This window comes from Desmodus rotundus, chromosome 3, assembly GCF_022682495.2.
Source record: "Desmodus rotundus isolate HL8 chromosome 3, HLdesRot8A.1, whole genome shotgun sequence".
NCBI classification, from domain to species: domain Eukaryota; kingdom Metazoa; phylum Chordata; class Mammalia; order Chiroptera; family Phyllostomidae; genus Desmodus; species Desmodus rotundus.
In genome coordinates, this window is record NC_071389.1 from 147,691,641 (window position 1) to 147,705,604 (window position 13,964).

At 39.4% G+C, this 13,964-nt stretch overlaps 1 protein-coding gene across 18 annotated transcripts in view; it reads left to right on the forward strand.

The window, feature by feature from the left end:
* R3HDM2 (R3H domain containing 2) overlaps nt 1-13,964 on the forward strand; it is a 157,286-nt gene that overhangs the window by 109,763 nt on the left and 33,559 nt on the right. For all 18 annotated transcript variants that reach the window (XM_053921271.2, XM_053921262.1, XM_053921278.2 and 15 more), the window contains 7 exons: nt 3,762-3,961; nt 8,290-8,331; nt 10,320-10,406; nt 10,943-11,069; nt 12,355-12,433; nt 13,119-13,178; nt 13,727-13,867. In XM_053921271.2, the coding sequence (XP_053777246.1) occupies nt 3,797-3,961; nt 8,290-8,331; nt 10,320-10,406; nt 10,943-11,069; nt 12,355-12,433; nt 13,119-13,178; nt 13,727-13,867 (701 nt within the window). In that variant the 5' untranslated portion in view covers nt 3,762-3,796. The remainder of the gene's footprint in view (nt 1-3,761; nt 3,962-8,289; nt 8,332-10,319; nt 10,407-10,942; nt 11,070-12,354; nt 12,434-13,118; nt 13,179-13,726; nt 13,868-13,964) is intronic.

A 13,964-nucleotide genomic window follows, 5' to 3' on the forward strand; every position in this document is an offset into this window, starting at 1 on the left:
AGTCAGAAAAAGGAAAAAGAATTACCATGATTGGCCCAACTATTTAAGATCTATCTCCTAGGTCTCATGAATATGATCACCTTCCCTGATCATGTGTCCTTAGAGAAAAGGCAGACACAAGAAGAAAGTCAGGGCTAGATTGCCCAAAGTAAGAATTACTTTGTTTTACACAGCTCTTCAAGATGCCGGGGATCTCAGTGGAGATGACTGTCAAAATTCTTGAAAATAGATGCATTAATCACTGTCTGTTTTATGGATGTCTTTAAGTCAAGCTCAGATTTTTCTGTTTCTCAATGAATGAATGAAACCATGTGGCTCCTTAAAACTTGAGTTGGGCCCTGGCTGCTGTGGCTCAGTGGATTGAGTGCTGGCCTGCAAAACAAAGGGTCGCTAGTTTGAATCCCAGTCAGGGCACATGCCTGGGTTGTGGGCCAGGTCTCCAGTTGGAGACTTGCAGGAGGCGACTAATTGATGTTTCTCCTCCTCTCTTTCTTCCTCCCTTTCCCTCTCTCTAAAAAGTAAATAAATAAAATCTTTTTAAACAAACAAACGAGTTCAAATATGTAACCCTATTCTACATATGATTGTTATGAAAAATCATTTTTTGTTTGACTGGGTTTTTTCCTTAGTGCTTTGACTGAGAAACAGTGCTTGGACATCATGAAGGTAGTCCGAATGTCCAGATAGTTGAGCCTTTTCTGACCCACGTGTAAGGACGGGTAGCTGCAAAGTTGTCGTTCTGATTTGAAGAAATAATACTTAATTGATAATTAAGGCCCGTCCTGGAAAAAGACACAACCAGTAGCTTTATAATTTTCCATATCACCTTCTCTCTCTTTTTTTTTTTGAGATACAATTGGCATACAGCTCCATGTAAGTTTAAGGTGTACCACATAATGATTTGACATATATATATTGTGAAGTGATTACCATAATACATTTAGTTAACATGCATCTCCTCATATAGTTACCAATTTTTTTCCTTGTAATGAGAACTTTTCAGATCTACTTAGATTCTTAACAAATTTCAACTACACAGTACAGCAATGTTAACTATAGTCATCATGCTGTACATTACATCCCTAGTACTGCTTTATCTTGTAGTTGGAAGTTTGTACCTTTTGACCACCTTCATTCAGTTCCCCCACCTCCCCACCCCTCGACATCTCTTTCTGACAGAGAAATTTGTTTGAGGCTATTTAAGCCTAAACAAGAAAAATATTGGTCCATCATGTGATAAAAGAAGTAAACTTAATTTTGTGTGACTCTATGGAAGATTTAGGATAAAGGTTGAAGCAGTTTACAGCTTATAGTAGCGTACAACGGTGTAACGGTTAAGACCATTTAAGATATAGTGAAATTAGCCGTCCTAGGAGTTTGCCAGGAGAGGCATGGAGGCCCCTCTCAGGAAGTTACAGAAAGGAGCTCTTCTTTTGGGACATAGGGGAGATTGTATGAGGTTGTATCTAGGAACTCTTCCAATTCTGATCATTAATGATGTTTCCTAGCTAAGAGATATTGAGATGGCATGTACTGAGTTTTATCATATTTCAAACGGAAGAGAATGGAGGTTTGATTTATCCATGGGGGGGTGGGGGGACAAATATATGTGTATATGCAGTTCTTATGTACAGCCAATGATCCATAAAGCTCTGTAGGTTATAACTTTTTATAGAAGCCTCTAGGTACTGAAACAATTAATTTTAAAAAAAAGAATATCAGTCATTTTCTTTTGTAGTCAGTTTCTTCCAGTACTTCTTATCTTTAAATTCAGCTGAGTGATTTTGACTGATGGTATGAATGACTCTCTGACCTTTAAAGGGAATTTATGTAGCCATATGCAAACTAAGTCTCCAGGCAGCTGCTCAAGAGCCACCACAAGGTGAACAAAGCAATGGTCTTGCAGACTAACTTATGCCAGGAGGAAGTTAGTACCTGTGCTTCTGAAGAGCCTCTGGGTCTTAACCTTTACACTGATTTGAAGAACAAAAAAAAAATCTGGTGTGACAGTTTTTTTAAAGCATTATTGTTTAGCTCGTTTCTAAGGCCACATGGAATAAACATGACATTCAGGAGGGTTTTCAGTCTTTTCTTTTTTCTTTTTTTTTTTCAGTCTTATATCTTTAAAGGAAGGGAAGTACTCAGAATTAAAATACAGCCATTGCATTGGCTGGGTGACCCAGATGGTTGGAGAATTGTCCTGTGCACCAAAAGGTTTCAGGTTAATTCCAGGTCAGGGCCCATACGGGAGGCAACCAATTGTTTCTCTCTCACATCTCTTTCTCTCTCTTTCTCTCGCCTTCTCTTTCCTTCCCTCTCTCTCTGTCTCTCTTTCACTCTCTCTCTCTCCCCCCCTTCCCCCCTTTCCTTTCTCCCTCCTTCTTTCCTTCTCTAAAATCAATAAGCATATCCTCAGGAGAGGATTAAAATAATAATAATAAATAAATAAAGTACAGTCATTAACCATGTAAGGAGAAACCTCTGCAAACCCTTGTTGGAACTAAGAAAGCTAAGTGTGTTTGACTTCAGTGGTTGTGGGCATGAATCTATGTAGAGCATTAACTTTTGTTTCCCGTTGTGTGCCTGGAGAACTGTGTTGACTTCATTACAGGACTTCTCAGGTAGCAGTAGTGGGTGATGAAGAGCCGGCCACCCCAGCACTACAGAGGCCCTTTATCATTGGAATGCAGTAGAATTACTGAACCCAAATAGTGAAGAGCAAAGCAAAAATTCTCTCTTTCTCCAGGGAGAGACCCAGTCTTTCTGAAGGACAGATGACTAGAGTGCTCTTTTTATTTTTTCAGCTTGCTACAGATAAAGGAAAGAATTTAAGACTCTGTAACACTGTTTGATGCTTGAAGTTGGTAACATGTTGTGTTTTGTGGTAGCTGTGAAAGTTCTCCTTTAGGAAAGAAAAGAGAGTGGTCCTCTGTGGTAGTGAATAGAGCTTTATAATACTATATTTTTTCATTCTGGAGCGTGTAATGAGTTAACTCTTTGAAGTCAAGCTGAAAATGAGTGCAGATTTCTATAGGGAACAAGGGTGGGAAATTAGTGCCAAGAGAATTCATACTATATTGCTTTAGAACTGAATCCTAGTGACTCTCAAAATAATCATGTTGTCCTGGACGGGCAGCTCAGTTGGTCAGAGTGTCATCCCAATACGCCAAGGTTGCAGGTTTGATCTCCAGTCGGGGCACATACAAGAAGCAACCAGTGAATGCATAAATGAGTTGAACAACAGATTGATGTCTGTCTGTCTGTCTGTCTCTCCCTTCCTCTTTCTCTCTAAAAATCAATAAAATAAAAAGTGTTCAAAATAATTATGCCGAGTAAAAGAATCCAGAGAATATATGATTAAAATTCTAGAAAATGCAGGCGAATGTGTAGTGACAGCAGATCAGCGGTTGACTGGGGACGGGGGGGAAGGAAGGGCTTACAGAGGAGCAGGGGGGTGTTTTGGGGTGATAAATGTGCTTACTGCTTTGGTTGTGGTGATGGTTTCACAGGTGTATGCTTTTGAAACCATCGTAACTCATCAAACTATACATTTTAAATATATGCAGTTTATTGTATGCCAGTTTTACCTCCATAAACCTTTTTTATAAAGGAAAATAAACATCCAGGGGCAGTGTTTATCAAAGGGCCCTTTTTTGGGTCACAGGGAGGCTGTTGAAGACTGGCATGTGGAGTGCAAGCCTTGTACGGCGTGTTAAGTATGGATACATACCTCTAATTTGATGCATTTGATGTTTCTTTAGGAGTCCATAGAGGCCACTATATTCTACTGAAGAAGATGTCTAACAGTAACACTACTCAAGAGACCCTGGAAATAATGAAAGAATCAGAAAAAAAACTGGTAGAAGAATCTGTAAACAAAAACAAGTTGATATCTAAGACTCCAAGTAAGGAAGAAATTGAGAAGGAGAGTGAAGATACCAGTTTGCGTCAGGAGACACAGGTAAGGGTTAGACATGCATCGTATGCACACTCTTTATATTCAAACAGAAGTGTCATTATAGGTGGCATTGGGGATGGGTAGGAAGCTAGTCGCTTATACAGACACTTGGTTCTCCCAGAAAATCCAACTTCAGCTCTCAAGAAGTATCTTCTTCCCTTTTCGTCATAGACTCCACAATGAAGTCTAAAGAAGACAGAGTGAAACCCCTAATCCATTTAGATCTGAGTTACACTGATTCTTCATACATTTTGATATTTTTTAACTATCAAAAGATAAACTGTATACAAACACATTTAATAAGTCATAATATAGCTCATAGAATAAACTCTTAAAACTAGAGCTGCTTGGCTTTACATATAGTGTTAAATCATATCCTGGTTGTGTGAAAGCAGTCAGCATTTTTCTGGGTCAGAAATAGTCTCTGAACTTGCCACTTGGTAAATGTGCGGAATTTCACTCTTTGGTTGCCATGTTGTTTTCCATCCAGATTCTTACGGCCGCGCAGCTATGATGGCATAGATGACAGTCAGCCAAGCTTCCTCTTCTTTGGCACCTACCCAGGCCAGACTCTAAGCCTCATCTAGCTTACCTGTTCCAAGTCCTCCTCTTCTTCTGTGGTCACTGCTGGTTTCCATTGTCACCCTAGCCCAAACTACATAAATACATCCTTTCCTTCATGCCCAGGAAGGAGAGTGGTCTTCATCAGATTCTTAGGAAATGGACTGTTCATTTAAAAAGCAGTAGCAACAATATTTGGAGGGTCCAGAAACTTGAAGCATAATTTCCCTTGACAACTCAATACACCTAGACCTTGTCTTCTTTAAAGAGTAAAATAGCAACAACATAAAGGGATGAATTAAAATCAGACAGCTCTCTGAAATATTTTGTTCTGTAGCTGCCCACTTTTCTGTCTTTCCTCTTAACAATTTGCCAGATCTCTGTCCTGGCTGCTTCTCTTTCCATTATCTTCTGCATGTGAGTTGTCATTCCCCATACATCCCTCCGGAGTTTGTGGAGACAGTCTGCCACTGTTCCATCTATACTTCTAGACTCCGCTGGTACGGATAATGAATTTTAAATCCTCAGGACAGATATGTGATGAATGTTTAATTATGCGCTGCCATGTTACATAGAAGATAATAATTAAATGAACTTTTCTGTCTAAGTTATTCTGTTCTCAGGAGACTATTTTAAGTGGTATTCTGAACTCCAGTTGTGTGTCCTTCTTGAAGACAGGTGGAAAAGAAAGGATATCTATAGGTTTTATATGCCTTATGGACACTCTGTTGGTTTAAAAATGTCTTCACCTAGATATACAAATTGGCTGTGTAGGAGGTTGGGAGGAGAACCTGTTTGCCCTCTGACTCCTTTTGCAGCTGCTAGAGCAGGTGAAGCAGCTGCTGCCATCTACTGGAGCTCCTGCTCCTTCTATGAAGTCTTCAGTGTTTTCAGCCACCCTTTCCTCTCTACCATTTCCCAAAAGGTCATGTATTCCTCCAAAAGCACTACAAGTTCTGTTCTTTCTCCTGCCTTCCTCCTGACTCACATCCAGGAAGTCTCCCCAAGAATCTTACTGATGCTGTCAAGGGAGTGCCTGTTATGAACGGGAGGTGGAAAGTTTGTGGAAAGGGAACTGATTTTTTGTACTGTGTGAGACATATTCTTAGAATCAGCAGTTGGAACTCAGAACATCTTTTGCATGGGAACAGTTCTATAAATGCAGGTTCTGAGATTCAGTTTAGAATGGGCAAAGCTTTGACTTAACACATACTGAACTTAGGTGGGTCCTTTAAATAACCAGCTGGGTATGGCCTCCTAGCTGAGCTTTCTGCCTTTAAACTTGTAATCCCTTCTGATTGATCTACCATACTGCTTTAGAAAGATGGTCATGAAATAAAGATCTCATTGTGTTAATTCTCCTCAAACTTTCTGTGTGTCTTATACCCTAGGCTAAGTCCCAGATTTGTCAGCATGACATATTGTGACCTAGTTCCTTACCTGCCAGTCATCTGCCTCTGGAATCCTGTGTTTCAGCATTATGTGATTCCTTGGTCCTGTTAATAAATAGGGTCTGAAAAGTCTGGGGACAGCGTGCTTTTATACGTGCTTTCTCTGCCTAAAAGGCCCTCCTTGGTATTCTTTCCCTGGCCACCTCAGCCCCCAAATCCCCCCTGCCAACATTTGTGTAATACCAACTTATCCTTCAAAACTCAATCCAAATGTGCCTTTCTCCTGGAAGCCTTTGTTGACAACATTACTTACCCATTGCAGGCCTACGTTGTGTAATTCTTCAATTAATGTCTGTCTCCTTTACAGAACTGTAAGTTCCACGAGGCCCAGGATTAAATTAAGTCAGTTTAGGCTTACCATTGTCTCTCTAAGGCCCAACACAGTTCCTTGCAGGCACTCAGTATTTGTTAATGTATGAATTTGTGAATTGCTACATCTGAGTTAGGGACTTAGGCTGCGTGCTGCTATAGCACTCCACGAGTACCATCGCTGGTGCACTTAATGTACCGTATTGTTACCGCTTCTTCGCCTTTTGGCTAACATCAAGTGTAGTATCTGTTTTAGCAGTTTAATGTACTGTATTATAACCGTCTACTTGTCTGTCTTCTTCAACAGGATTATGAGTTCCTTTTTGACAAAGTTTGTGTCTTTTATCTCTGTGTCCTCCAGTAATTAGCATGGTGTCTGGTAGATGTATTAGGCTTTTAACATATATTTGACTGTTAAATGAAAACTATCTATTCTGGGAAACAAGCAGATCTCTACATACATTGCATATAGGGTTATAACCTCTTTGAAGGGCAATTTAGTAATACTTCATAAAATTTTTAAATGAACTACAGATATACTTTATTTGTAGGTATAGTCATTGAAGCATTGTTTATACTAACAAAAGATCAGAAACATCCAAAGTAGTGCAATTTAAGGGACTGGTAAAGTAAGTTATGGTACAGCCACACAGTGGAATACCATGTGACCATTAATAAAAACTGTAGACCATCTATAAAATGATATCCATGAAAAAAAATTTTAAAGCAAGGTTCAGAGCAGTATGTACAATATATATACTTCTATTTGGTTTAAAGAAAAACTTGTGTGTATACACATGTACAATAAACTTATTGTATATGCATAAAAGATCTCTGGAAAGAGGATAAGAAATTCATTATTAGTTGAGGGAGCCAGGTAGCTGGGGGACAGATGCCCCCATTAATACCTCTTGAATGTTTGTACCATGTATGTTATTGCCTATTTGAAAAATATAGTGAGAAAATACTGCTTCGTATTCCTGGGCTGTGACTTCCCTTACTGTAACAGATCTTGCCACTGACCAGATCAGCCGCCACTTCTTATTCTTTCCATTCACCTTCCTGGTTCTCCATTTTGCATTGTAGTCGTCTTCTTCAATAGCTAGTGAAAAGGACAAAGGAAAAGGAAATCCTCACCTTCCCAGGACCATGCTGGCAGCCTGACTCTGTCTTGTTTTCCCTCCCCCCACACCAGCCTCTGTTCTCTTCTACCCCAGGGGCAATGAGTTCCATCCCAAACATCTTAGAAACCCTAATACCTCATCCCATATATAACCTTACCCCAAAGCCCCATTTTGACTTCTCAGCTATTCAGAAACCACATCAATCAATTAGTTGTTTCTTCCCTCATCCCACCTCTGGCCCCCATTCTTCATCTTCCTCAGCTTCTAAGCTACTCCGTACCCACTCTCCTTATTTTCCCTTTGCTCTGGAGGTCTTATCCCTATCTTCCATTCCCCCTTCTTTTTATCCTGTCCCATCATATATCCCTAACCCAGACAGTCTATAAGAGCCACAATCAGAAGCTTAGAACTGGGAGAATTCTCAGAGGGAAGCAGTTGGCAAGAAGAGTCTTTATTCTATTTCTGTACCCATAGGGACAGCTGTTTTCAGAGTATCTCAAATTGAGACTCTGAATGCATTGTCCTATAAAGATGTTATTTGTAAGTGATGGCTAGGGGTCATATTTCATGTCCACAGGCATCCTAATCAGGACAGGGTTCTATGGTTTAACCAAAAGTAATGTTTATCAATCTGTGAAATAGGCTAACCAGTCAGTGTCTTCCTATTTTTAATCTCCCTGGGGAGTGGTGGTTTGTCTAGGTGGCCTGTGGTGCCCTCCATGTCATAGTTGCTAGAGTTGTAGCACAGGGGAATAACCACACCAAGTGGGTCTGGCTGTTGTAATAGTAGTTTTACAGTTAGTGCCTTTTCTCTGTAAATTTGTATTGCTTTTGATTTGTGTTGATTTTTCCCCACCTTTAATATTTTCTAATCCCCTTCTAACAGAGGCGGACATCCAGCCATGGCCATGCCAGGAAAAGAGCCAAGGTGAGCGCTTTTTCTCTAAAGCTTCCTTTCTGGTGTTATTAGTAATACATGTCATAAATGGATTTACCACTAATATCTAGTGTATTTGCATTATACATAGGCAAAGTTTTTTGCCTACACTTTGTACCCTAACTGTGAATATGCATACACAAACACACACACTGAGAGACATGCATGCACACATCTCCTGTTGTGAGATCTGGCTGTAAGTTCAGCCACGTTCTGCTTCTGATGCCTAGAAAGACGCCCAGCTGGAGCCTCCCACTAAGCCTAAGCAAACTGGTTCCTGATTCTGCTGCAGTGCTAGTTTCTGCGCTCAGCTCTGGCTTCTCCAAGAGAATGGCTGCTATATGAGTCTTACTTTTTTCCCCTCAACATTTTCTCCATATGAAGTTTTTACTTTATATTTTTTCATTTTCACCCATAACTTTATCGATTTGTATATTTCCATATGGAATTTTTTAAGATAAATTGTGCCCCATTAGTAGAAACAACTCACCATTTTGGACACCCTAAAAATACAGCCATTTTTTTTAGTGTTTTACTTTTTTAGCTTGTAACAGGGAGGAGGACTTCATTTTTAATGATGGTGTGATAAAATTGGCACATCACAGATCATTTTAAGCAGTGTTATCAGGGAGAACTGTGAGTGCGTGCTAGCATATTTATTTTAGTTGGGAAACCATAAAATGTTAAACTTTCTTGCAGTGGGAAGAATTATCACCAGAAGTAATAATTAAGGCCCCGCCCTTTTCCCCCAGGAAAATAATGGCAGAATTTGAGAGTGGCCCCGCCATTTCGATTCTTGGGTTTGAAGGAGGCTACTGCGTATGATAAATGGGCTCTGTGCCTTGCCTCATGTGGCCTGATCCACAGTGATGGGCTTGACATTAAAGGTCAAACAGAGGGTGTTCACTGTTATTTCACTTCCACTCAAACTTTTTGAGTTAAGTAAGACAATTACTATCTTGATTTTACAGATGTGGAACCTTGGCTTAATGAGATTGATAAGTTTGACAGAGGACATTTATTAGTAAGCAGCAGAACTAGGCTTGACGTCAGTTCTTCAGACTTGCAAGGTTTTTTTTCACAGTACTGCACTACCTAGAATATATATACCATGTTTTGTGCTTCAGTATTCACTGTAAACATTGATTTTATTGTAAGAACTCAGTAAATGTTGATAGGTAGATTTCTTATGAGTCACTCCATAATTTCTGGCTTTGGAGATCCCTAGGAGAGCAGTGATTTGTGAAGTGGATTTCAGATCTTTTGGGGGATTCTCCAGTCAACACAAGTAAACCAAATGGATTCACTTTTGGTGAATTCCCAGTTGTTAGGATGTTTTCTATCTTTCTCTTTACTCTATTTTTAGATACTTCTTTCCATCTTTACCACCTAAGGTTTAGAATCATCTAGCATTTATTGTCTACTGTACACTAGGTGCTATTTATGATACATATGTTTGCATACTTTATGTCATCTAATTCTTACAACAGCCCTTTAACTATTTTTATCCCAGTTTTATTGAAAAACAGAGACCCAGAGAGACCAAGTAATTTGCTTAAGGTCTCGTAGCTCATAAACAAAAGCCAGTAGTTGAAGCTAGGACTTCTGGCTCTTAAATCCAGTGTCTTTCTACTAAGCTTTACTGCTGTGTATTCTTAATAAACTTCTGAGTCTGAAATTGGAGCACTGGGCTAGAGAGAGAGAAAGAAGAGCCAAGAGAAGTGGTTTTCCTATCATCTGTCTAAAGTAGCTATTTAGTTTTTATATGTCTACTATTATAAGCAGGAGAATCATCTTTCTTTTGTGGCAGGGGGCTGAATTATCTTTAAGTGAATAAGGAACTGGCAAGTAGGACCTGTTTTTTAAAAAGCCCTATTTAATAGAAGCAGCAACTAGAGCCAAAGAGGATGCCCATCATTCAGCCAAAAGCTTTCTGAATGTCTACCAAGGGAATATATATGTTATTTGTTTTTTCTCAGTCTAATTCCAAGCTCAAGTTGGTACGCAGCCTGGCAGTGTGTGAGGAGTCCTCTGCCCCATTTGCTGATGGGCCACTAGAAACCCAGGTAGGTCCTTTATAAGAGTAAGTGTAGCTTTTGAGCTTGGCACTTGGTTGGTAATCTGTAGTATAGCACCCACAATGTCAACATTAGGCTTGGAAAACAGGGTAGAAGGAGCTTTAAAACAAGCCATTACAGTAAAGTATGGCCTGAGTGAGAGCAGGAGTATAGGTCTTCACACCTGGACCACCCATGGTGATGCAGACAAGGAGATTCTGGAGCTGGATCTTATTTTCCCACCCACATCCTTTTTCTCTGGTGGTTAGAACCATGTCCATCCAATTCCTACACCAAGAACAGCCAGTGTAACTTGAGCTGCCCCTATAATATAAGGCTGTGGTTGCTGGTAGAAAAGGCTTGGTCTTTTACCCTTTTGGTAGAATAAAATTGCTTTGGTTGAAGCAATTTAATTTAAAAAATACTCTCTTCTGTAAGAGAATGCTGCTACCCCAAGATTTATCTTCTTCGAGATTTCAAGGGAGCTATGGGAGAGTTATAACCCATTTCTCCTTTGATTATATTTCTCTCTACCCTTGTCCAAGGATATAATTCAATTGCACATCAGCTGCCCCTCTGACAAAGAGGAAGAAAAGTCCACAAAGGATGTCTCTGAAAAGGAAGACAAGGACAAAAACAGAGAAAAGGTCCCAAGGAAGATGCTGTCTAGAGGTGAGGACTCTCCCCCCATTCTCCTCTGTCCTAGGGCTTGGCTCAGCAGTGCCCTTTCCTTCCATCATGAAGTCTGGCACCTGCTGGCCTAACTGGCCCAGGAGTTCATCGTGTCCTACTTACTTCATGGTTGCTTGGGACGGTGCCTGACAAGGTTACTTTTGGGACAGTTACTTTCTTTATTGCTCTATCTAACTCTATCTTAAGGGCTCACACGCCACAGATAGCTACTCCATTTACATTGGTGCTACTGCAGGAGGATATTGTATTCAATTCTGATTTTATTTCTGCCCTGGAATAAACAGTGACATGGACCATCACTGGTTGCAGCTCCTCCAGATACCATTTATATTTTGGGATGCTTGACATAATATTTTTAACAATGCAGATTTGCATTTTATTAAGCTATCTTTGGTTTTAAACTCTTGGGCTGATAGCAAAAAGACATGGTCCATAAAAATGATACTTGAGCCCTGGCTGGGTAGCTCAGTTGTTTGGAGCATCATCCTGATAACACCAGGGTTGCGGGTTCAATCCCTGGTCAGGGCACATACAAGAATCAACCAATGAATATATAAATAAGTGCAACAATGAATTGATGTTTTTCTCTTTCTCTTTCTTCCTTCTTTCTCTCTTTAAAAATCAATAATTTTTTTTCTTTTTTTAATTTTTTTAATTGGTTATTCTATTACACTTGTCCCAATTGTTTTTCCATTTTTTTCCCCTCCACCCAGCCCACTCCTCTAGCCCACAGTCAGTCCCATCTGCGCTGTCTGTGTCCATGTGTTATTTATACATGTTCTTTAAAAATGTTTTTAATGTGTAAAAAAAATGATAGTTGAGAGGAAAAGGGCAACCTGGAGATTAAAATTTTATAAATGAATACAAATTATCATATAAATAATCCACATTTGAGCGTATTTGCTGAGATTCTAGAAAATTCAGCCTTGACTGCCCTTACCTGGCACTTATTTTCCTTAACTAGAGTAAAACCAGCTTTGTTTTGGTCAGGGCATTCAATAATACTTATTGATGATAAGGTAGTTTTTCACTATAATTCTGATGCAACACTGTGACTCATATTCTACTTTCTATAATTGTCATGAGGAATTTTGGGGGGCTGGCAAATCAAAGTCATTCTGTTTTTTAAGCTAAAACCCCTGAAGTTTGATTCTGCTTTCCTGTTCTCACTCTCCTGATCAGGTTGTGGGTTTCTGCTTAGGATTAGATAATCATGCAAGGCAGTTTTATTTATTTTAAATTTCTTTTGTTGTGGTGGTTTTAGACTCCAGCCAGGAATATACGGACTCCACTGGAATAGACCTACATGAATTTCTTGTAAATACACTGAAAAAGAACCCAAGGTAATAACATGATTTGATGGAAGGGGGAAAAGGGCCAGCGGCCAGAAGGATACCCAAGAGGCCAAATAGCTTCTCAGAATTTTCCCGTTAGAATCTAGGATACCCATTCCCACCCCACCCCCCATTTCTCTCCAGTGTAGTTTTATATTCTGTGAGGGATTCAGAATACCCTCATACTGAGGTTTCAGCTTTCAAAAAAGAATTGAGAAAAATTCTGTAGAAGAAGAATGCAGAAACAAAGAAATATGAGGCTTGGGAGTACAATTAAAAAGCACAGAAGAATACAAGTGATATTCTTCTTTGTACATAACTGAATACAAGTGATATTCTTTGTACATAAGCTAAATCATGATATTTTTAAAATTCTATAAATAATCATATAGAATGTAGAATAATGATTAGATTTCTAAGTATTAAGTATGTGTTTATATGAATATGACCGCCAACAGAATTAGGTTTCTGATAAGGGTAACAAAGTGCACAGTTAGCGGGATCCGCAAAATGCATACTTGATTATTTTTAGAAAGGCCCGTGAGGCTCAGTAGGCACTGCATTCTGGTCCACTGTTAGGGCCTGGCTCTGTCTCTCCCTTCAGTTTCTGTAGTGAGCAGGTTGTGTTCTCAGTCCTCACTCTGAATGCCTACGGGAGGCTGCTTTCTGTTTTGTTTTCATCTCTTCTAAACAGGGACAGAATGATGCTGCTAAAATTAGAACAGGAGATTCTGGAATTTATTAATGACAACAAGTAAGTTACTTGAATGAAATTCAAATTTAGAGATGGGAGGGGCACCAAAAGAAATTTAGGTACAATTTTAGGATATCTCTCTTTTGACTTTTCCTTGAAGCCTGAATTTTGAAGTAATTATTCACTGGAAACCAAAAGCACTTCGGGGAAAGTAATTAGAATGGACTAAAAAGTATATGTGCAAAATCAAGTGAGGTGTTTAAGTTATTGCGTAGACTTCAGTTGAAAGAATTTATATCTTTTCAACAGTTAGCCCTTGTCCCATATTTTATCATTATTAAATTTCTCCCTTCTTTCTTTATAGACTATCATCCAGGTGGATGAGACCTAGACTTAAGGAGTAGTCTTAATGAGGATAGTGGGTTAGTGTGATCTACAAATTACTATAGCTAAAGAAGCTGAGAGAACCTTTTCGGTTCCCATTGAGTATCTTTCTTATAATATGTCTATTTCTCCTAAGAAATACCCCACTTTAGATACTTTTTGAAAAAAATTACAATTCCCTATTTATCCTTATTTTGCTTTTTTCCCCCTGGTTTTCCCTTCAGTAACCAGTTCAAGAAGTTCCCTCAAATGACCTCATATCATCGGATGCTATTACACCGGGTAGCTGCCTATTTCGGGATGGACCACAATGTTGATCAAACTGGAAAAGCTGTCATCATCAACAAAACCAGTAACACAAGAATGTAAGGGAGGAAACTACACATTGGGAAGACTTTCCTAGGGTAGCTTCTGCGGTGGAAGAGGAAGGTTGTAGGATCAAGATGTCCCTTTCTGGGGAGG